The sequence below is a fragment of the Vicugna pacos genome, chromosome 34 (assembly GCF_048564905.1).
Source record: "Vicugna pacos chromosome 34, VicPac4, whole genome shotgun sequence".
Classification (NCBI taxonomy): Eukaryota; Metazoa; Chordata; class Mammalia; order Artiodactyla; family Camelidae; genus Vicugna; species Vicugna pacos.
The window spans coordinates 19,636,418-19,659,083 of NC_133020.1; the positions used below are offsets into that span (position 1 = coordinate 19,636,418).

Here is a 22,666-nt window from a genome sequence, read left to right on the forward strand (position 1 = left end):
AGGGTGGGAAACGTCTTTGTGGCCACACAGCCAGGGGCGCGGGTGATCCGGCCTCGGACTGGGTGTTCTTGCCCACCTCGGTTAAGGGGCCTGTCAGAGAAGGGGTGGGGGTCTCTGCAGCCCGCCACCCTGCATGTCAGAGAAGTAAAGGACAAGCTGATATGGAGCAGGGAAGGTCCCCTTCCCGGACGGACCTGGGCTGACACACTGGCATCTCGGTGTGAAGGCAGTGAAGGAGCAGTGTCTCTGTTCATCTGTCTCGCCGTCCTGGTCCCACGTGAGGGTCTGCCCAGAGGCGTGAACGAAGGCAGGCCACCTGTGCACCCTGAGACTCGAGTGGAGCCTATTTCCCAGATACTAAGATGGATTTAAAAGGGGCCCCAGCCTGTAAGTCCCTGGTGGGGGATGCTGTCTAAGGAGGAATCAGAGCAGACCATCCCCCGAGCAGACAGTGCTGCGGTTGCAGAGACCACCCCTAGGGACACTCTGGGCAGAAACACGGGCCTCAGGACGTCTTTCTTGGTAAGACCTGACCGTTGGTAGCTTGAAACTGTCTGCGGTGGCAACACTGACACCACAGAAACGGGCAGGTGCTGTGCCCACCACGGAGAACTGCTGGTTCCATATTGTGGTGTCTTTTTGTTCCTAACAGCATTTCTGACACCAAACGTGTGTTCTCTAATCCAATTCAATTCTGACAGTAACACAGACCCTGAAGGCTAAGGGCTCAGTCCTACAAGACTGTCCCCGTTCTGATGCCTGCTGCACATCCCAGGTTGTCACCCATGTGTCTGACTCACGGGCTGTAAATTCTGGGCTTCCCACAAGCCCCTCCTGCAGAACTCAGGAAGTGCCTTACTTGCTATGACCAGTTTGCTACAAAGGATGCAGCTGGCAGGCAGCCAGATGGAAGAGATGCAGATGGGAGATGCAGGTACGGGCTGGGGAAGGTGGGGTGTGGCACGCCCCCCCAATCCTCCACGTGTTCACCAGCCCCCATTCATTAGGACTTCTTATGGAAGCTTTGACACCTAGGCAGGACTGATTACTTCACAAACCATTGGTGGTTAACTCAAGCTCCAGCCCCTCTCCCCTTCCTGGAGGTAAGGGTGGGGCTGAAAGTTCCAACCCGCCGTGGACAAAAAATATTGCCTGCCATTTTAGGAAACAGTGTCTCCTAGCATCAAGCCATCACCCACTGCAGCCGCCCCCAGCGGTGCGCCCTGCGGGGAACTCAGGCTGGAGGAAATCAGGAGGGTGGCCCTAGGGAGTTAAGATGCTCATCAAAGGAGTGGTTTCCGTGAGCCCCGACTCCTGCGTCTTCCCGTACACAGAGAGTCGCTCAGACCATCTACTTGAGATGTCTGGGGGTTTTTTGTGATTAGCAGTAGTCTTTTGACATTTGACTGTAAGTTTTATTTTTCAGCAAAAACCACTATATATCCTGGCTCCTCCCTTACCTCTTCGGAACAGTCCCTCACAGCTACCCAAGAGGCTGTCTTCTTGGGCTACAGTCCTGGGGAGTGTCCTCAAATAAAACATAATTCTCAAGTTTTATGTTGAGTGCCTGTTATATGCCAAGTACCAGGCTGGGGATTTGTTCATTTAAATGATCAAATATCAATTTCACACCTACTCTGATTTATCGATAGGGCTTCTGCTTTCGAGAAAAAAATGCCATATCATGTGCACTTGACAGTCTAGCCAACCGGACCCGGCAGTACGTTCTCCTGCGTGAAGCATGAAGGAGCAGGCGCTCAGGGCCAGGGGCCAGAGCAGTCCATACCGGGGGGTCAGGGAAGACTTCTCGGAGGAGGTGGACTCAGAGCTGAGCCCTGAAGGCGTGCACAGTGCTGAGAGCTGGAGCAGACGTGTTCTTCCAGGAGGGACAAGGAACTGACAAGTGCCCTGTGCTGAGTCCTAGAACACACCCACAGCGCCGCTGCGCCTCTGGTCTTTGCTCTTACCTCCGGGGTGGTAAGTTTGCATCCCTACTCTGCTTTCTCGTGACCCTGGGCAGGCCACTTAACCTCCTGGAGACTGAGATTCTCATGAATAAAAGGGGGAAGAGACAGCCAGTCCTCACAGCTTCCCAGGATCACTATGGAAATGAGATGACAGAAGTGAAAGTTCTTTTTAAACCTCAAGGAAGTAATTAGCATCACTATTCCTTTATGTGTCTTTCATTATTTTATCACCTCCGGAGGAGTCATCTCGCTCTCAGAATTTTAAACTAAAAAGAATAACTGAAAATGAATTAGAAGTTATTAGAAGAGCTAACATTTACCAGCCTCTCACTGTGCCAGGCACAGTTTCCAAGTGCTTTACGTGTTTGGAAGTTGCCTGGTCCTGACTTGAAGTAGGTACTGCCATCTGCATTTTACAGATGGGGAAACTGAGGCCTGGGGAGGTCCTGCAACTTGCCCAAGGTCGTCCAGCTAGGACGTGGTGGAGGCAAGAAAATGTGGCTCTTCCCATTCTGCTAAGCAGGGTGGGAGTCCTCTTCTCCAAGGGGAGGAAGACGAGAGATGGAGTTCTCTGAGCCTCCAGTAGCCCAAGCGGCTCACCCGGTAGCTGGCTGGACCAGGCACCTCCCACCGGCTGCTGTCCCCGCCCACTCCCCCGGACTGGGTCTCCCGTCCCCTCCAAACCAGGCACTTTCACTCCCAGCTCAGGGTCTTCTATGCCGCCACCTGTGAGGAGTTAAACTGTGTCTCCCAACAGATATGTTGAGACCTTAACCCCCAGTACCTTGGAATGAAAGTAGGGTTGATACAGGGAAAATGGGGCGCGAGAGGATGGCCACGTCCCTGGTCCCGGTGAGTCCCTGGCTTGGCTTCGTGCAGGAAAGGATTCACGAGCGAGCCATAGCTGAGCAAAAGTAGGTTTACTAGCTGAGCTGAGTAGCCTTAGTCAGAGAGAGGCGCCCTCCACAGACAGAGCGCAGGCCGTCTCAGAAGGCCAGAGAGGCCACAAAGCGCGGGCGGGTGTTGCATGGGCTGGGTAGCTTCATGTGCTAACAAGCGGGACGATTATTCCGACTGCTTTGGCGAAGGGGCCGGGATTCCCTGGAATCAGGCCCCTGCCCACTTTCTGACCTTCACGGCCAGCCTCAGAGCTGTCGCGGCGCCCGTGGGAGTGCTGTTTACCATGCTAATGTGTTACGTGGAGCCTGTGATGAAGGTCAAGGTCTACTGGAGGCCAAATCTCCCGCCGTCTGGGTGCTAATTGCTGCGTCATTCTTTTAATGGCTGTGCCCCGCCCGCTTCCCTCCTGTCTAGGGGGATTGGCGATGTAATTGGCCAAGCTAGGATGAGGGTGGGCCCTTCATCCAGCACAAGGGGCATTCTTCGCAGAGGGGGAGATGGCGGGAACAGACCCAGGAGGGGAGAGGCCATGCGACGACGGAGGCGGAGCTCAGGGGAGGGGTGGAGCCGAGCAGGACTGTCCAGGGCTGCCGCCACCACCAGACGCGGGGAAGGGGCGAGGGCGGATCCTACCTTGGACGTGCAGCCTCAGAGGGATAAGCTTCTGTTGTTTTAAGCCACCTGATCTTTGGTCCTTTGCTGTGGGGGACCTGAGAAACCAATCCACCTCCCACGTGAGACCTTGGTTCTTTCCGACCTTGCTCCCTCCCAGGGGCCGGGTAAGAACCACTCCCTGTGAGCATCTCTCGTCCTTTTCTGTGCAGCTGCCTTTGAAACCTTTTGCTCAGCAGCCCTCCTGCGCCTGTCAGTTTGACGAGACTGGTCCGTGTGACACGGAGCAGAGGGTGGAGGCTGGGGGTGGAGGCTCGGGGTCCTGCGGCAGGTGGAACCTTCCTGCCCCGGAGCCGGGGTAATTAAGGAGAGTTGAACTGATCCTGACGATGCTTCAGGGCTCTTGATAAGTGTCTGCAGCCCGAGAGATTCAGGGGAGCTCAGGAGCTTTCAGGTCGGCCACGGGCGTGGCGCGGAGCGAGGGACCAGACGATCTCCAACTCCACGGAGCCCAGAAGGCGGGGGCGCTGAGCCTGGAGCCTGCAGAGGGGATCTAGGCTTGGTCTGTGGACGCTCTGCTTGCGGGCAGCAGATACTAAGCTGTGAATGACTCTGGAAGTCTGGGAAGTGTTCCTGGGAATACTTGAGGGCTGGATCGCTTCCATCTGTGTGTGAGGGTTTCATGGAACCATTCTGGAGGGGAACAGTGGTCTGCCAGCTCTGGCACAGCCAGGCAGATCCAAGTGGCCTCTCTTTTCCCTTGTGATGCTGATGCCCTTTGCCCTCTGCCCTTGGAACCCATCCCACCACTCTCCCTTTTATGGGTGCACTGTCTGGTCATTGAAAAAATCTTTGAGACGGAAACCTGCGTCCAGCCCTGGGCCCAGGGCGTCGCTGGGCTTCATCTAACTGGGAGACAGCCAAGCTGCTCACCGGGCTTCTGTTTTGTCCTGAGATGAGGGCAGAAGCCCTGCTGTTGATTTGCGGTCTTGTCCCTTGGGACCCCGGGCTGCAGGCGGAGCCAGAGGAGGCAGGAGGGGAGCTCCGCGGGGAGTGGTCTGCGGGGCGGCTCTGCCCTGCCCCCTCACTGCCAAAGTTCACCCAGCTCCCTCTGCTAAGGGACTGAGGGTTTTCACAGGGAAATTACTTAATTTTCAGCCATTTTCCGGTTGCCAGAGTTGAATGTAAAAGGAAGAATCAGGACCCTGGGGATAAACACAGTAGGCAGGGCTTGGTTTGCAAGTCCTGGGGCGTATGAGAAGGTTCTGGCTGGACCTTTTTTTTTTTGATAAATCTGTTGAGCTGTTGACATACAATACACCGCACATATTTAAATTGTGTAATTTGATGTTTTGATACCGATTTGTATACACATGTCTGTATATGTGTGTGTGTGCTTGACTGTACATATATATGGGTGTCTCTGTGAACGTAGCACCACAGCTAAGATTTCGAATATATCCGCATCCCCCCAAAAGTTCCTCTGGCCCATTCGTCACCCCTTCTTCTCACCCATCCCCACCTCCCTGTCTCTTTCCTGACACTATAGATCAGTCTTCATTTTAAAAAAATAATTTAATATAAATGGAATCCAAGAGTATGTCGCCTTTTTGTCTGGCTTCTTTCACTCCCATGGTGATTTTGAGATTCATGCAGGTTGTTGCTTGGATCAGGAGTTCCTGCCTTTCGAAGCCGAAGAGCCTCTCATTGTGTGTTTAGACCACCACCCGCGCACCCATGCACCTGCTGGTGAACGTGTGTGCTGTTTTCAGCTACAAGGAAAGCTTCTATGAACCTTCACGGACAAGCCTTGTATGGACAGAGGCTTTTGTTCTCCTGGGGGAAGATGTAGGAGAGGGGTGTCTGGATCGTTCGGTAGAAGTTTGTTTGGCTTTTTAGGGGAACCAGCGAATGTTTTCCGAAGGGGGTGTACATTTTGTGCGTCTGTTCCCACCAACAACATACAAGTGTTCCATCCGATCACCCCACATCCTCGCCAAGATTTGGTCCATCTTTTCATTCCAGCCACCCTAGTAAGCCTGTCGTGGTATTCCATTTCAGTTCCAAATTGCATTTCCCTTATGCCTAATAATGTTGAGCATTTTCATATAGCTATTTGATATCCATATATCTCATTTGGTGAAGTGCCTGTTCAAATGTTTGTTCGTTTAAAAAAAATGAGCTGTTTATTTTCTTTTTAATGAGTTCTGAGAGTTTTTCATATATTCTGGATCAAAATCCACTATCAGATATGATTTGCAAACAACTTTTCCTCTGTAGCTTATGGTGTCTCTCAAAGAGCAGAAATTCAAAATTTGGATAAAATCCAATTCAGCAGGGTTTTCTTTTTAAGGGATTCTGCCACTGCTAGTGTACCGAAGAAACAGTTCATTCAGCCAAAGTCGAAAACCCGTTTTCTTCCTGAAGTTTATACGTTTAGATTTTCCATTTAGGTCTATGATCCATTTTGAGTAAATTTTTGTATGTGACACGAGGTGTGAATTGAAATTCCTTTTTGCAAGTGGGTATGCAATTACTCTGGTACCATTTGCTGGAAAGATCACCCTTCCTCTGCTGGACCATCTCTGCATCTTTGTCACAGGTCAGTTCTTTATCCGAGTCTATTTCTGGATCCTCTATTCTCTATTCCATTTCATTGATCGTTTTTTCTGCCTTTATGCTGATACCACACTGTCTTGATTACTGGAGACTCATAATGTCTTGTCACCAGGTAGTGTTAGTCTTCCAATTTTGTTTTCCTTTTTAAAAGCTGTTTCGGCTGTTCTAGGTCATTTGCATTTTCCTATGGATGTTAGATCAGCTTGTCAATGTCTGCAAAAACCTGCTGTGGTTTTGATTGAGACGGAGGTAAGTCTATAAATGAATTTAGGGAGAAATGGTGTCTCATGGTGTCTCCGTGAACATGCACATCTCTCCAGTTATTTCAGCCTCCTTTTTAATTTTTCTCATCAATATTGTGTAGCTTTCCGTGTACAAGTATTACACATTTTTCGTCAGCTATATCCAGAAGCACCTCATATTTTTACCCCCTTTATTGTGGTATGGTTCCTGTACAGTGAACTGCACATATTTCAGATGTGCAATTTGATGAATTTTAATAGATGTATTCACCCATGAAACCACCACCGCACTCAAGATAGCTCACATGGGAATTCGAAAATTGCACCTCTTGGGGAGTGATGGAAATGTTTGCAGTCTTAAGGATTTCATGTTTTTGATGCTACTGTAAATGATATTTTTATTTCAGTTTGAACTTCCGTTGCTGGTATACAGAAATACAATCGATTTCCATAGAGAGAGATCGTACCCTTTAACCTTGTTAAAGTCACGTGTTAGCTCTTGCAGCTTTTTGTGAATTTCATCAGCTGAAATTCTGGGATGTCAGGTCCCAGTGAGATGAAGTATGTTAGGGGCCTGGCAAGAGGATGCCCTGAAGGAATGACAGACAGGTTTATTGGCCCAGTGTCCTGGGAGCAGCCGGCAGGAAGAGGGTAGCGGTGCAGGCACCTCGCAGGTAGTCTGGCAGGAGCAGGAAGGCAGCGGGCAGCTCTGCGGGGGCTGCGTGTTTACAGAAGCTCAGGTGTTCTCACCGTCACTATCCACAAGCCCTTCCTAAGCTCAGCAGTGACTCAGATGTCCTGGGCAGCGAGCACAAACCATGCAGACACCGCCCTGCTCCTTTGGGACTTAAGCCGGGGCAGTTCTCCCTGAGGAAGACAGAATAGAAATGTCAGATCTGCCTGTGATTAGATGACGGTCAGTTCATACCACGTAGGGATGAAGACAGAGCCAGGTTTCCCAGAGAGGGAAGCTCCTCGTCCAGCCCGAGCAGTGAGACGGTGCAGTCCGCTCTGCCTGGTCGGCTCTGTTACACGGAGTTCATTAGAGGTCGTCTTCCAGCTCTGGGCCCAGAGCTCTTGACAGATCTGGAAGATGTTGACTGAAATCATGGATGACTTAGGAGCCGGGTGTAACCAGCCAGGACCCTGGGCTGGAGACACGGCGATTTCCCGTCGTTTCTGGCCGTGGACACTGGAGGTATGACTAGGACTTCACTTTCCCCACAGAAGGCATTGCACTGCATATCTGTATTTTTAACTTCAAATATTATCATATATTACAATTTGGACCTACTCTGCTTCCAAAATGTCTTCGGATGGAAAAATCCAAGGGCATTACTCTTCTTTATGATCACATTTAACCCCATTTTTCATTAGTAACATTTTATCATTTTGAAACTTCACGGACTTACAGACTATCAGAGCTAAAAGGAACGTTTAAAGCAAGCATCTCTAGTCTGATACAGATGAGGACACTGAGGCCCAGACAGGCTGTAACTTGTTCAAGGTCACTTAAGCAGCAGCAGAAGCCAGGTTCCTGTGCCGTCTTCCACGCCATCATGTCTGCAGTGCATCCTCTGACAAAATGTTTCAAGGGACTTTCTGGTCGAGGTGTATGATTTGTGATTCTGTGTTGGCTAAAGGCAGCCCTGATGTCACCAAACCAGGCCCGGCAAGCCCAGCACAACGGGGGGCCTTCTGAGGACGGGGCGCACCTTCTCGCCCGTCAGCAGAGGCCGCAGCACGGGAGGAACGCTCACCAAGAACGTGCTGATTTTGACTAATGTAGGAGACGAAGCCTCTGGGCCAGGGGAGCTCTCCGTCCTTGGCGCCGCTTAGGAGTCAGGACCCTGTGGGATTAAGATCAAATACCTGTGAGATGAGGGCACGTTTGCATCTCAGCTTCTGCACTCACCGCACTCACCTGCTGTGTGGCCTTGGTCAAGACACTCAACCTCTCTGAGCCTGGAGACGATACTGTCTTTCAGAGGGGTGTGAGAAACAGACAGGAACACGGACAGAGGGACCACGGCGTGGTGCCTGCCTCCAAGAAAACGCTCAAGAAACGGTAGCTGGCCTCTCAGGATGTGTGTCGTCATTGGTCGCAGTTGGGAGAAAGTCTCTAGCCGCCTCCTCTCGGATCTGGAAATGTCCGTTTTCCTCCCCCCTCTCTTCTCCGAGCTCTTTGACGGGCCGGCTGGCCCATTAAGGGCCGTCCTGAGCTTGCGCACATTAGGGGGCGCTGCTAAGAGCGGCAGGGGCGCTGGCGAGTGGGGCTGTGCTCCCTGCCGCCCTCTCCCGTCCTCTTCCAGCACCCCCCCACCATCCCCACTCCTCTCTCTCATCTTCCACCTTCAGGTCCTGGGAAGACTTGGATGGCTAACCCTGACGGGAGAGTGGTTTCCAGACCCCGGAGGCCTGGCCCGGGGAGCCAGGGGAGCCAGGGGAGCGGGGACGACTGGGGACCCCTGGACGACCGGCCACGTGAGGAGACCCAGGGGGCCCGGGAGCTGGCCATGCTGAGGAAGGCGCAGGAATTCTTCCAGACCTGTGATGCCGAGGGCAAGGGCTTCATCGCCAGGAGGGATATGCAGGTAAGAGGAGGCCGGGCTGGGCCTGCCCACCCGGAAGGCCAAAGGGCCTGGGTCTCCCTCTGTTGGGTTGGGTCCTGCACCACCAGAGGTGACATCCCCTGGGAGCCAGATCTCGTGGGTTCCTTCTTTTTCTGGTCTTTACTTTCTGTCAGACGAAGGGTGGGGGGGTTTCTCTGTCTGACTCGGTGACTCCCCAGGTTTGCAGGAAATGGCGATAGCAACATGAGGGACTTAAGTAAGACATGGAGAAGAACTCTTCAGAACAAAGGCAAAGAGGCACTGACTTGTTGCTTCATAACACAGCTCTGAGCTGTGCCCAAGCCACTCCCACGAGGTGCCTCATGTGTCCCAGGGACGGGTGTGGTGTCGGACCCACAGCCTGGGAGGAAATCGACATGGTACATCATTTTCATGCCTCACCAAATATTCTTCTTTTGAAAGTCTTTCAACCATTTAAAAGTGTAAAAGCCGTTCTTAGCTCCCTGGCTGTACAAAAAGAGACACTGGTCGGATTTAGAGTGCGGGAGTGTGGCTCGCCCACCCCTGGTCTGGTGCTCTCCACCACCAGTGCCAAAAGGCTCCTCCCAGTGTCTTCCTTAAATCTCTCATGCTGCAGTCATGATTTCACCCTGACGAGAGTAAAGGAGGCGCAGGTCCCCCACCCACCCCCAGCCCTTCCAGCACTCATCTGTCCAGGGCATCTGGGGAGGGGCGCACAGCTGTGGTACAGGAGGGAGACCCACGATGGTCAGATTTTGTTTTTTAAGTCCGTTTTTTCAGAGGACGCTAAAGCTGGGCGGTGAAAGGCGGACCCTCGTTAGTACCCGTCCCACCCCTGCTCGCTGTGCGCGCCGCACAGCCTGAGCCGGGAGGTGGACCTCGAGACCTGCATGGAGACGGCGGGCCTGTCCTTCTCTCCCTGGCCCCGCGAGGGGTGGGGTGCTGTTCAGGCTGCTCCCTGAGTCCTTCCCCCATCCGGTAGCTGCACAAACTGGGGGGAAAGACCTGAGAAGAGAGGCAGCTTAGCCCACGAGTGAGCCCGGGACCTCTCCAGTTTTCAGTAATTGGCCCCCAGATGCCCTTCTGCCCTTGACACTCATTCCCAAAGTCTCACTCCCTCTGGAGGGCCAGCCTCAGCGGGTTGGGGGGAACTTTGACAAACCCCTGTGAACTCATAATGGTCACTCCCAGGCCTGGGGCCATGGTGGTCGGAGGCGGTGGTCTTCATGGCAGCCCCCCCCCCTTTTGATTCTCGTTCTAGAAAGAAAGGAAAGAGAATTCGCGTTTATTGAGGGTCGACCCTGGGCCACAAGCAGGGTGCAAATCAGCACTCTCCCCAAATCGACGCCAGTCAAGCTGCCCTGAAGCCCACTCTCTCGTGACGGCGGGGAGGGCGTGGGGGGTTTAAACTGTAAAGTATACACTGTTAAAGAAATCGTCTGTGTTTGACTGGCTGGGAGCGAAGTCAGAAGCCTCAGGTCCCAGAGGCACCAAGTCAGCCACCCCCCCTCGGGCCTCGCCTGGTCCAGGCGGGAGGAGCAGCCCGGACATCCCACCAGCGGGTCTTGCGCGTCCGCGGCCTTTCCCGCTCCCCACCGTCGTGTTCTGAAGTTTGGAGAGGTCAGCTCTTCCAGCTGAGGAGCTGCATCAAGAGAACAAATTGAAGGGCCGCCTCTCTGCTGGAGGGGGATGGGCTGGAAGGAGATATGGGAAGAAGCTGCCCTCTTGGAACTGGCCCTGGGCTCCCCGGCGAGGCCCCTGTGCCCTTGGTTCTCCTGGCAGGACCTACAGACCTCTGCCCGCCGCCGTCACCCTGACACGTGCTGCTGTGGCCGGTGGCCAGTCCCCGAACCCGCTCATCACCCCCGTTCTCACCTTCGGCTCCCAGCATGGCCTCCCAGGGTGGAGGAGAGCTCAGGGCATTCATGCACACCCAGATCCAGGCACCGGGAAAGGTGCTTGAAGGAAGGAGAGGCTGTGGGCCGGGTTGGGGGGTCTGGGTGGGAGGGGCGGCGGAGAAGCGGAACTGGAACAAACCCACACAGAGCTTGCCGTCCTTTGAGAAAGCAGCGAGATGGCGAGGCTCCTTCCCTGGTGCTCCTGGTCTCTTTCCTGAGTAACGAAAACCCACTTGCAGAGAGCTGGCTCCCAGCCATCCAAGAGGCAGTGGAGAACCAGCCATCAGAGGTGATGCTCTGGGCACCAGGCATAGACAGCCAGCCGCCCCGACAGAGCAGGGACCACAGGAGGGAAAAGGAGCAGGTCCCTGGAGCAACCTGGAGGCACTGGAGCCGGGCTGCCCTGAGGCCAGGGTGCGAGCCCCCGGGCTCAGGCTCCGTGGCCGGACATCCTGCTACTGGACGGCAGACGGCGGACGGCGGACCCTGACCTGTGTGTGCAGAGTTTGGGCAGGGGGTTGAGGGTCTTCAGCTCCACCTGTGGCCCCTCAGACCTCGCTTCCTCCTCCACAAGGAGCCCCTCTGTGTGCTCCTTGGAGACTGTTCCTGGCAGAACCGGGGTGAAGATTGCTTTGCAGGGAGGGGGCCCCCAGAGAAGCAGAGTCGTGGGCTGGAGGGTCCCGAGTGGGAACTAGTCCTTCCTCAGCGGGTCAGAGGGACATGGCGGGGCAGGTGGAGGGACTCCTTCAGCTGAGACAGGAAGATGGGGACAGACAGGCGGGGATCTCTGAGGAAACCTAGAGCCTCGTCAAAACTTCCCCCTGACTTTTTAGGGGAGTGTAGTGATTATCCATCAATGTGCTCCCTGCGGGTAATTCTGGGCTTGGCCCGACTGTTAGGAACCACCTGAGCTGGCCAGCCAGCCCAGCCTGGCCCTGCCTGTTTCTGTGAGTCGTGTTACTGGCACACAGCCAGGCTGTGTCCCCCACGTTTCGTCCACGGTGGCTTCCAAGCTGTAACGTGTGAAGCTGTGACAAAGACCGAATGGCCTGCGAAGTCTCAAATGTGATCCTCCTGGCCCTTATAGCAGACACTGGTGGACTCCTGATGTAGGTTAATAAGAAGACTCTTGAAGAATTTTGCAGTAAATCGGCCTGGGTTTTAATCCTGAACCTGCAACTTACTAGCAATGTGAATTTGTGTAAGTCTCTTAGCCCCTCGGAGCTGTGAACTATTTATAACTAACTCCCAGCATTGGAAGAGAGTTAGCAAGCGTGTATATGCAGAGCTCTTGGCCCTGAGCTGGGACCTGGCAATCTCTCCATAAATGCACACTTGTCGGGCAGGGGGGCCTTGCACCACGAGTCTTAACCCAATCCCTGGTGTCCTGGGATGCTTTTTAAACTGTGGTAAAATACACATAACAAAGTTTGCCGGTCGTCAGGGTTCCACGTTGTAGCACGGGCCAGAATTTCCTCTCCTTTTAGGGCTGGACACGACTCCACTGCACCCACTGACCACGCCTCGTCTATCCGCTGGTCTGTCGGTGGCCACGTGGGTTGCTCCACACCCTTGGGTGTGAATCACGCTGCTACGATCAGGGGTGTGTATATACTCTTCAAGTCCCTGCTTTCAGTTTTTTGGGGGTACATACCCCAAAGTAGGATTGCTGGATCCTATGGCAATTCTGTTTTTAATATTTTGTGGAGCCAACATGCCGTTTCCATAGCGGCTGTGCTGTCTTTCTAGGACTTCAAGTGCAAGTCATCTCTCCTGCCTCAGAGATCATGAAGGGTCATTTCTGCTGGGGGGGGCACCTTCCCCTCGCACCCAGCTAGTGCTGCGCCGGCTTGAGTCCAGTCTACGTGAGTGGGGGTGGGCTTGCCTCTTAGAGGGCAGTTGATAATGTCTAGGGACATTCTCGATTGAAATGACTGGAGACGGGGCTGCCGCTGGCGCATCCTAGGTTGCGCCCAGGGATGCTGTTAAATATCGCATAGAGCACAGGCTGGATTCCGCCCCCCCCAGAAAAGACTTCCCATCTCATGATGTCAATAGCGTGGATGTTGAGGGACCCCAGGCTCCGCCCAGCCATCGGCCTGAACCAAGCAGGTCAAGGCACCAAGCAGGATGAAGGTAGATCCCACCTCTGGGCCTCACCTCCCCATCCTGGAGGTGTTCGGTGTGGCTGAGCTCTGCCACAGGAAAGAGAGTGGCTGGTGCTGGCTCAGAGGTCTGAACAGGAGGCTTTGGAAGTCTGGAAGGAGGGAGACTTTAATCTGGCTGTAAAGGTGGGTCTTCTAATGATGCATTTGAAGCTATGCATCAATTCGCTTTAAGCTGCATGAGGTCCGTTGTGGGCTGGTGACCAGAAAGGCAGAGAGCCTGGCTGGAGCGCAGGGGGAGACAGCACTGTTCCTTGGCTCCGGGAGTCCGGCCCTCAGCGCTGCTGCTGCAGGACTGTTTCCCGTTCCAGGCTCTGGAAAAACACCCAACTTGTAAGACCTCACTGAGCATCACCAGCGGGGCCAGATGGTGGGTGTCCCGCTGTTCAGAAGGGGAGAAGGATGCTGAAGTGGTCTTCAGAAGCGGCTTCTGGCTTTTGGAGGCCGGGGCCAACTCGAGACACTTGTGGGCAGAAGGACCAGCCTGGGGCAGCCGTCTGGGACGAGCCGTGTTAACCAGTGGGGTCTGGATTGTTTTCAGAGGCTCCATAAGGAGTTGCCCCTCAGCCTGGAGGACCTGGAGGATGTGTTTGATGCCCTGGATGCCGACGGCAATGGCTTTCTGACCCCAGAGGAGTTCGCCACTGGATTTAGTGAGTGGTGCCGGGCGCCGGGGCCCTGGGGAGGGGCCTCCCAGAGCTCTGTGAGGTGCACCCCTGCCCCGCCAGCCCCGAGAGTCGCTGTAGCAAAGCTCCTACTCCTTGAGGTGTCCAGGCTGTGGGTCCTCTGGACCTCGTTTCACGTGTCCACCTCTTTTTATGGGGCTCATACCACTGCCCCCTCAGGGGCACTGTCACTGCTGGGTCCCCTCCTGCTGCAGAATGGCAGGGAGCAAGCAGAGACACTGGCGGAAAGCTCGGCATGGGGGCGGGGAGGGCTGAGATGGGATTGCCAGCCTCTGCTTTTCTGCCGAGATGCCGGCGGATGACAGCGACTCATTTCGTTCAGAGTCTGGCTGAGTCGTCCAGGCTGAGGGACACCCGCTTTCAGAGGAATCTATAAAGGGTTTGAATAGACCAGTCGTGCCCCAGGTAACCAGGAGGAAAAAGAACCAGGAGATGCATGAACAAGATAAAGAAACCATGTACCCCCTCAGAGCAAATACTGATCAGACAATGATAGAGCAAATGTGGGTCAGAGAAGTCACCAGGCCGGTTTAGCCACACATCTGCCTCACACAAGGTGCCGGACGTTTCCTGAGAAGTATCTGCGGCCTTTCCTGACCTTCAGGAATTTGTCACTGACTCGTGAATGGGAGGCACAGTGGTACTGGGGGCTCTGATGCTGGGAGACGGCACGGAGCGCAGGCAGCCGGGCTGCTGGAGGGCGCTGGAGAGAAAGGTCTCCTTTAGAGAAGGAATCAGAGAAGAGACAAGTCTAGGCAGACTTTAAAGGATCGTGAACCACAAAGGTGCCGTGGGACCTGCCATGCCTCTGCCCTCCCCAGGTCGTAGCCTTTCCACCAGACTCTCGTGGGAGTAGGAGAGAGACAAAAGCCAGAGCATGGCATCCAAGAATCTTTGCTCAGGGCGGAGGTGGGGGGAGGTTCCCCTTTTCTTCCCTCAGCTGAATCTCAGATGATTCCTGGCGTCTGGGAAAGCAAAGGTCCCCCTGGGTGAGTGCCGCCCTAATCCAGACCCTTGTGCCACGCTCCTGCAGGTCACTTCATCTTCGGCCAGAATAAGCCAAGTCAGGAAGACGGAGGGGAGCCGGCGGCCCAGCCCCAGGAGGAGAAGGTGTACCAGACCAGAGGGGAGGAGGACCTGGGCGGCATGGACGAAGACGAGGAGGCGCAGTTTCAGGTGCTGATGGACAGGCTTGGAGCCCAGAAGGTTCTGGAAGAGTAAGTGGTGACAGTGGTCTGGGGGATGGAGCCCGACTTCCTCATCTGTTCTGTTCCATCACTGAGGCTTCCTACGCACTCGGCCCGGCCCCGGCTCCTTGCTTCCAGCCGGGTCACTCACTCCACGCAGCCTGTCCTTGGCCATGACCTGTCTGTGTTTCGGGATCTATGGGCTCTGCTTTCCGCGTTGTTTTCACGGGAAACACTCCCCCGCTGTCCATCATCAGCACGGTCCTCAGCTCAGCCCTCCGAGCTCCCTGAGCGGTGCTCACCCTCAGAGGGCTGTGCCAAGCCGTGAGGGTTTTCCGGAGTCCTGCCTAAGGCTTCCTGTCACCATCAGCTCACCGGGTTTCCACCTCCGCTGGGTCTCTGGGGCTGCAGTGCGCCCTCCCCGCACCGTGCTGTGCTCCGGGCAAAGGCACCTTACGTGGAAGCATCCACACATCGGATCCCTGAGCCAAAGCCCACCTGTTGAGGCAGGTGGGAGGGGACCCAGCTCCGGGCAGCTCGCCACCCGGGTGATCAGCAGCTCAGCTGAAAACTTACGTGCCTGGGACTTTAAGCAAAACATAATACCACCCCCTTTTCTTTTCTTTTTTGCAAAAAAGCGTTTTGGGATAAAGAGACACATAGATTTAAGCCCAGACATTTCAAGTGAAATGAAACAAAGTGGCGCTGTATCTGGGGCACGGACACGGTGGCCCGAGAAGCACGGGGCGGCCTCGGCCCCCTTCCCCGCCGCCCTTTGCCTCCTCCTGCTGGGGCTCTGGGTCTTGGGTTGGGTGTGTGTTTCATGAGGAACTGGAAAGGCTGGATTATTGGAACTGATGTGCCCGAAGCTTGGAAAGAGGAGAGATTGAGGGGAGGGGGTGGATGATAAAGAGGAAGGAAGAAAGAGGGGCCTTCACACGGCACGCAGGCCAAAAAGTACGTGCAGCTCGAGAGTCTTTCCGCAAACAACCCGACAGGTTGTGCCAGACTTGAGATAGGCCGGCAATAGCCCGTACCAGAAGGGACACCTGACCCAGCTTCTCCAGGGACAGTGACCTCCTGGAGGAGGGGGCTGGAGCGGGCGGGGTGGGTGAGCCCGGGGGCCATCATGAGTCACAAAAGAGGGGCGCCTCTGCTCGCTTCTGGGCACTTCACCGGGGGTGCTCTGAGGATGCCTGTCAAAGGCCCATGCTGAGCTGAGCCCACATGAGATGTCCTGGTGCAGAGGCTCTGGGCAAGGTTCCAGGCGTGGTCTACGGAAACTGACACACGGAGGACGGGGCCCAGAGCCACCGCTGTCCTCGGGGAAGTGAAACAAGAGGGAAGCGGGCCCCTGGGGGAACCGGTCCCAACCGCAGGACTGCAGATGAGGGCACAGGTGGCTCTGAAGACTTCGGAGGTCTTTAGCGATGTCACCGACCGAGATGGTCTGTGTGTTGTGCTGGAAGCAGGGAGATGGACAGCCTGACCCCCCAGAACCCCTTCTCACCCTGCACCCCGCACCCAGTATCCTCCCATGAGGAGTGGCCTGCACGTGGCCCAGACATGGCCCAGGCGTGGCCCGGACGTGGCGGACTGGCGTCTGGACTGCCAGCTGTTCCCGGCGGTCTGGTTGGCTGAGGGATTCGGCAGCTTATGGGCCTTGGCCTATTTTTCATTCAAGGTTGGAAGACTTGTCCCTTCTCCAGAAATCCCCAGGGAGGTGATGTGGCCATGACCAGGTGGTTAAAGAGCTTTGGAAGAGCATCGGGTGGGTCTGCAGATTTCACTGGAGGCTCCAACAGGAACCTGGGAGGTGGGAACAGACAGGCCTGGGCCAGCAGGGTGGATCCTGACCCTAGAATGCATTTACTTCACGACAGGCAACCTGCCACAGTGACAGGAGGTCATCCTTGTGTCTCCCTGAGACCCTTTTGTCCCTGAACCCTTTGCACCACCTCCGTCACATCTGCAGTACAACAGAGCAGACAGCCACACGTGTTCTGTGTGGGGGAAGCGGAACTCACTCTGGGAAGCAGGGAGGCTCTTTACCTCCCCTTGTCTTGTTTCCCAGATTCCCTCATGCCATCCAGTCCAGTGCTAGCTTTTCAACAGATGATAAATACTTATTGGATGGGTGGGTGGATGGGTGGATAAATGGATGGGTGGGTGGGTAGGTGGATGGATGGAGGTTCTACACGGTTGTGGATGTCTGGATGGAATGGAGCGCGGGAAGGAAAGCAGGATGGAGGGATGGTTGGATAGACGATCAGCTAACTAACCGGAGGTCGGGTCACTTCTGCGTGGGCCTCTTCTCCGCTGGGTGCAGAGTAGCGTTTCTGCCCCAGGCACGTTGCTGGCATGCCACTACCAGTATCACTTCTGAGTAAAATGTCTCACATATAGGACTTGTTACACAAGCACAAAGGATTTTATTCTTTATCCTGAGGGTCCCTGCTTATAACCACCTTCAGATCACGGTGGTTTCAGAATTTAATGGAGTGCAGATCATATCGCTTTCTGGCTCAGTTTGATCACTGGCTATAGATTGTTGAGTTTCTCCATAGAGCGAGAGCAGGGCCTATCGTGTGTGGGGCCCCCTCATCCCTCCCCTCGCTGATCCGTGTGACCCTTTGGTCTCTGCTGCTGAGCGTGCGCGCACATGCCTATTGGGGATGCAACTCTGGGCATGTCGCTCTGTCTCTGTCTCTATGCCTGCCTCCTTCCCTCCAGACTCTCTATTCGTCCTTCCACGTGTGCACACACACCTCTCAGACTTGCTCCTTCTCTTCCTGTTGCCTGTTGGTCACGCCTGCTGCCCCCAGGCCCCTGCAGGGCGCTGCGTCTTCCCTTCCCTGCCCCGCCATGACAATGGCTTTCTGCCAGCCATCGGATGGCACGTCTTTCCCTCTGAGCTGCAAGGACCGTCCTTCTGGGGGCCACAGGCTCTCTCCTTCAGCTCCATGCGTCTGTCCTTGCCCACGCTGGGCTCCTGTCCCTCTGTTTCTTTCTGGCCTCCAGAGGTGCTCCCCACACAGCAGTGCGGGCTCAGCCCCACCAGCCCCTGAGGGAGACAGCAGAGCGGAGGCCAGCACGGGACCAGACAGGCTCCCGGCTCCATCACCCACCAGCTGAGTGATCTGAGGCCGCCCTCTTCACCCCGTCCTCCGTCTCCTCGCCTGTAAATGGCGGGGAATGGCAGCACCTGCCTGTCACGTTCCCGGAGGCTCAAACGAGGAAACATGCGTGAAGGAGCCGGCGTGCGGCGAGCTGTTCCGGCCGTCAGTCTGACACCTGGGCCTGTTGCCGGGGCCCCGCGCTCACGCTCCCTTTCCTCCCGTAGTGAACGTGACGTCAAGCAACTCTGGCTGCAGCTGAAGAAGGACAAACCTCACCTGCTGTCCGACTTCGAGGATTTCCTGACCAGAATCTTCTCGCAGCTCCAAGAAGCCCACGAGGAGAAGAGCGAACTGGAGCACGCCCTGCGAAAGTGGGTACCCGTCTCCGCCGCCCTCGGCATGGGCGCGCGGAAGCCGGAAACACCTCTTTGGTCTCACGTTTGGCGATGCCGCCTTATGCCCGTCTGCCGGGGTGGGGCCGGGCCCTGTGGCTGTCATCACTTGTATTTCTAAGCCCTCGCTCACGTTTGTTGGGCCCTCACCGTGTGCTAGACACTGTCCTAGGTACCTGGTCTACACTAGCTCATCTGGACTCTCTATCATTGTCCCCATTTTACTGATGAGGAAATCGAGGCGCTGAAAGCGTGAGTAACATGCCCCAGGACACACAGCGTGCAGGTGGCAGAGCCAGGATTCAGACTCAGACAGTCAGGTGCCTGAGACCCATTAGAAACGACTGTACGTGCCTCTGGGCAGTGAGGCCCCGACGCGCCGGGTCTACCCCCACGATTCAGAGGGTCCTCAGCCATCCTGACCGCTCCCTCTCATCCCGCTCTCAGTCTCTCCTGCCGCCCGCGTTGCCCCCCAGGTCTCTCCCAATCATTAGCGGTTTCTAGGGCTCCCTTGCCTGGATGAGGCGGCGCCAGGCTAGGTGAACACCAACCGGAGGAGGCAGCGCAGGGGCCGACGCGGTGTCGGCCGGGCCCCGTGCTGCGCAGGTGCGGGCCAGCGGGCAGGTGTCGGTCAGCCTGTGGGAATGAGTGTGTCTTCGGGCCCCGTGCCTGTCCGCGGTCATCCAGCCCACCGCACAGCAGTGAGCTCGCATTCTGTGAACCCTGGTGTCACTAAAGATGGTCTGTAGTCCTAAAGCCTCAGGCAAAATGCAGGCTGGTTCAGGTAGAGCGTGGAAGCACGCCGAGGAGGTCCTCTGCATGCCTCTGGTCCCACCTGGAGATTTGCTCGTGTTCCTTAAAAATCCCCAATAATTCCAGCACAGACCACTGGCCCTTCCGTGCAGGTGCTTCCTACCAAAGCCTCTGGGTCCGTGCTGCAGTCTGGGCTGACGTGGCCTTATAGAAAGCACGCAGGCCCCGAGTTCCGAGAGAGCTGGCTCACCACGTGCGCTCCTGCGTAGACCGCTGTCCACGCCCCGCCCTGAGCTCCCTGTCATCCAGGGCGTCCCCTGCAGCAATTCTAAAACCTTGCTGAGGTCCACGGGGTATACACGGGTGTGGAAAAAGGACCTGTCGGACCCTGCGTTAGGAGAAATTGTGACCAATTGGTGCTGGAGGACACACGGTCTGGCGAGGGGAGTGTTAGGGGCACTGTGGGGAGGGCCTCCCGAGGCCCGGCGGCAGGAGGGGTTGAGAATATGCTCTAGCGAGTCTTCACCCAGTAAACCAGGACTCAGACGGAGCCGAGTTTCAGTCTTAGCTCTGCTACTAACTAGCTGTGTGACGTCGGCCCAGTTACTTAACCTCTCTGAGCCACCGCCGCCTCATCTGTCAGACAGGGATGGGAACAGCGTCCGTCTCGGAGAGATGCGAGGACTAGATGTGATGACGCGTGTCAGCATTCGGAACAGCGTTGGCCCGCCGCACGTATTCGGTGAATGTTAAGGTCGTCATGTTTATCACTGTTTTAAGTAGGGATGTTTGTGTGTCGTGGAGGATCTGGCTGGCTGATGTGGAGCATTTGGGGTGAAGCTTAAGGCCCCCTTTATCCTTCCAGACAGCATGATGTAGAGCTTTGCTACCAAAGTCCAGCCTGGGGATGAGCAGGAAGCTTCTGGGGAATGCGGAGTGGCAGGCCTTGCCCCGGCCCCGCTGACTCTGCATTTTAACAAGGTGTCCAGGGGCCTCGTGTGTGGACGTGAGAAATGGGGGCTGGGAATCGGGAGGTCTGGGTTTGAGTCATCTGCGGCTTTCCAACCCACTGGCTCTGTGACCTCGCTCTGGTCTCTGGGCCTCTCTGAGCCTTGATTTTCCCACCTGTAAAATGAGGGGCTCACCACCCTGCCCTCGGACCCCAGCATTGGTTGCCCCGAGGAGCCACAGTGAAAGTCAGGCGGCACCCCCAGAGGGGACGCTTCCCTTGCTGACTAAGGAGGTGAGGGTCACTGTGGCCTGTGGCCCAGAGTCCTACCTGCAGGGAGCGCCCCTGCTGACCTGCACGCCCGCAGGGAGAGACCCTCAGCCCTTCCGTCCATCTCTAAGTGGCCTCTGTTTGTGCTTCCGTCCCAATTCAATGAGGGTTTGAACGTTCTTGAGATGGAAGTCAAGGTCACTGTCGGAAGCATGGGCAAGACTAGCTCAGCCAAGACCCCCAGCTCTCTGTGCCCTCCCTCCACAGGCACCCCTGCCGGCTGCACCTGCCCCAGGCCAGCTGATGAGGCCCCCTCCCGGGTGGGGGGCTCTGGTGGGATCCAGGGCTCGCTGAGCTCTCTGGCAGCCCCTTTCCCAAGAGTCCTCTGGTGCAGAACCCGAGGCCTATAGCCGCGAGCGGAGCCCCGAAACAGGAGGCAGGAGCACCCCGAGGTCCCCTCCCCAGGCCCTGCCACTGGCCAGCTGTGTGACTCGGGCAGCTTGCCTTACCTCTCTGTGCACCTGTTTCCTTGCTGGCAACGGGAGAGAATGGGATTTTCAAGCTTTCTGATTGTGATTCACCAGAAGAAATGCACTTGGCTTTGCCGCTCCCACACACGTGCACGTGCGAGTTACTGAGACAAGGCCCAGGAAACGTGCTCACCCTCGTTCCGGGTGACCGGCTCTGAGGTTTTCTGGTAGTTTTTTTGACTTAAAATTTTTTTATTTTTAAATTTTTTAATTCTTATTTTTTATCGAAGTGCCGTCACTTGACAGCACTGGTGTCAGGTGTGCAGCAGAGTAGCGCCACCGTGTTCTCTTCTGTTAAAGGGAAAAAACAGAGTGGTCACCCCCCGCTTCTGGGTTACACCTGGACCGCATGCCCTTAGAAGTCCTTGCAGCTCCGAGGTCAGACAAGAAACCGGAGGGTTTGAGTAGAAAGCTTTCCGGGTGACCCAGGGTGAGGCTGTGTGATTCTGGGCATCTCCTAGGAGACCGGGTTGGGCTTTTCTGTGGGAGGGGCGCAGTCTCGCGGGGAGGGGGAGAAAGGACAGACTGCGGAAGGGTCTGATCGGGCTAGAGTCGGGGGGTCCCGAGGACTCTCCACGCATTGCCCAGGCGCCTCCACTAGCTGGCCTTTCAGCGCCGGGGCTAACGTGTCACTCCGTCAGGGAATCCGTGCTGTCCCGGGGAGGGTGACGAGGCAGGGCGGCTGCGACCCACCCAGGGCTCGGCCCCAGGAGGGCGGCCCACGTAGGGCTGCACCTCGCACGGAAGGGGTGCTTGCTCTGTGCCAGGCTGAGTTCAGCCAACAGAACACAGAGTCCCCATCTTTGAGGAGTTTGTGATCAGACCGATGGGCCGAGCAGTCAAGATTCCGCCGCGAAGCCGACCGGGAAATCCATGCTGTTGAGACTCGAGGCAGCGTTGTCACTGGCAGCAGCACCCAGGCTCCCTCCTCCTTTTCCAAACCACACACATTCTTCTCCCACAGGGCCCAGAAAGATGCCACTGACCTGGGGGAAGTCCTGTCCCCAGCTCCCCTGCCCCCTCAGAGTTACAGTTTTGTGGCCGTTAGTAAGGTCCCCTCAGCTTCCCCCAGGGTCACCTCCAGGCTCTGGGAGGGAGGAGGACTCAGGGGGTCGCGTGCTTGGGGCTGATGTCAGGAGACCCAGGCTCCGGGGCGGTGTCAGAAATGGCCCGGGGCCTTCCTCACTGCTGTGGGTTTTCTTTTCTTACCCTGCGTATTGGGAGCAGGGGAAGGAGGCAAGTCTAGGACCATCCAGCCTCCGCCCTCTTGTCCTTCGGGACAGAGGGTTGAGAAAATCTCAGATTTGCGTTGGCATCCGGGTCAGTGTTGACTCCGGCGCATGTCCACCGGGAAGCAGCCATGGCCTCCTGGGTCAAGGTCAAGTGCGCAGACCTCGGGCTAAAGCCCAGCTCCCCGGCGGCCGCTCCGGAGGGGGCGCGTCCCCTCAGCACCTCCACTTCCCCTCGAGGAGGAGAGGGTCAGATCGCACCCGTGCCACGCTTCTCTGCGTGCACCACGCAGAAGCTCGGAGAACCTGACCTTTTACGATGAGAGACGTAGTGCGACGCGAGGAAGAACTGGCCCTCAGAATTAGGAATTCCTTTGCCAGAGAAACCACCCGCCCCTGTCACAAGCTTGAGCTCTCCGGATGCAAAACCATGCTGTCTAGAGAGTCGGACCTTTGACCAGACTCGCCGGGGGATGCTGGGGCCCCACCCCGGGACGGCCCCATTGTTGCCTTGGTCTGGGGGTGGGGCTTGAAGTCTGCGTTTATGAAATATC

General features: G+C 56.1%; 1 protein-coding gene across 2 annotated transcripts in view; it reads left to right on the forward strand.

Annotated features, from left to right (window-relative positions):
* The window catches only part of CRACR2A (calcium release activated channel regulator 2A), a 95,577-nt gene that overhangs the window by 26,229 nt on the left and 46,682 nt on the right, over window positions 1-22,666 (forward strand). For both annotated transcript variants that reach the window (XM_072954460.1, XM_072954461.1), the window contains 4 exons: window positions 8,699-8,934; window positions 13,539-13,650; window positions 14,717-14,900; window positions 18,214-18,360. In XM_072954460.1, coding sequence (XP_072810561.1) covers window positions 8,699-8,934; window positions 13,539-13,650; window positions 14,717-14,900; window positions 18,214-18,360 — 679 coding nt within the window. The remainder of the gene's footprint in view (window positions 1-8,698; window positions 8,935-13,538; window positions 13,651-14,716; window positions 14,901-18,213; window positions 18,361-22,666) is intronic.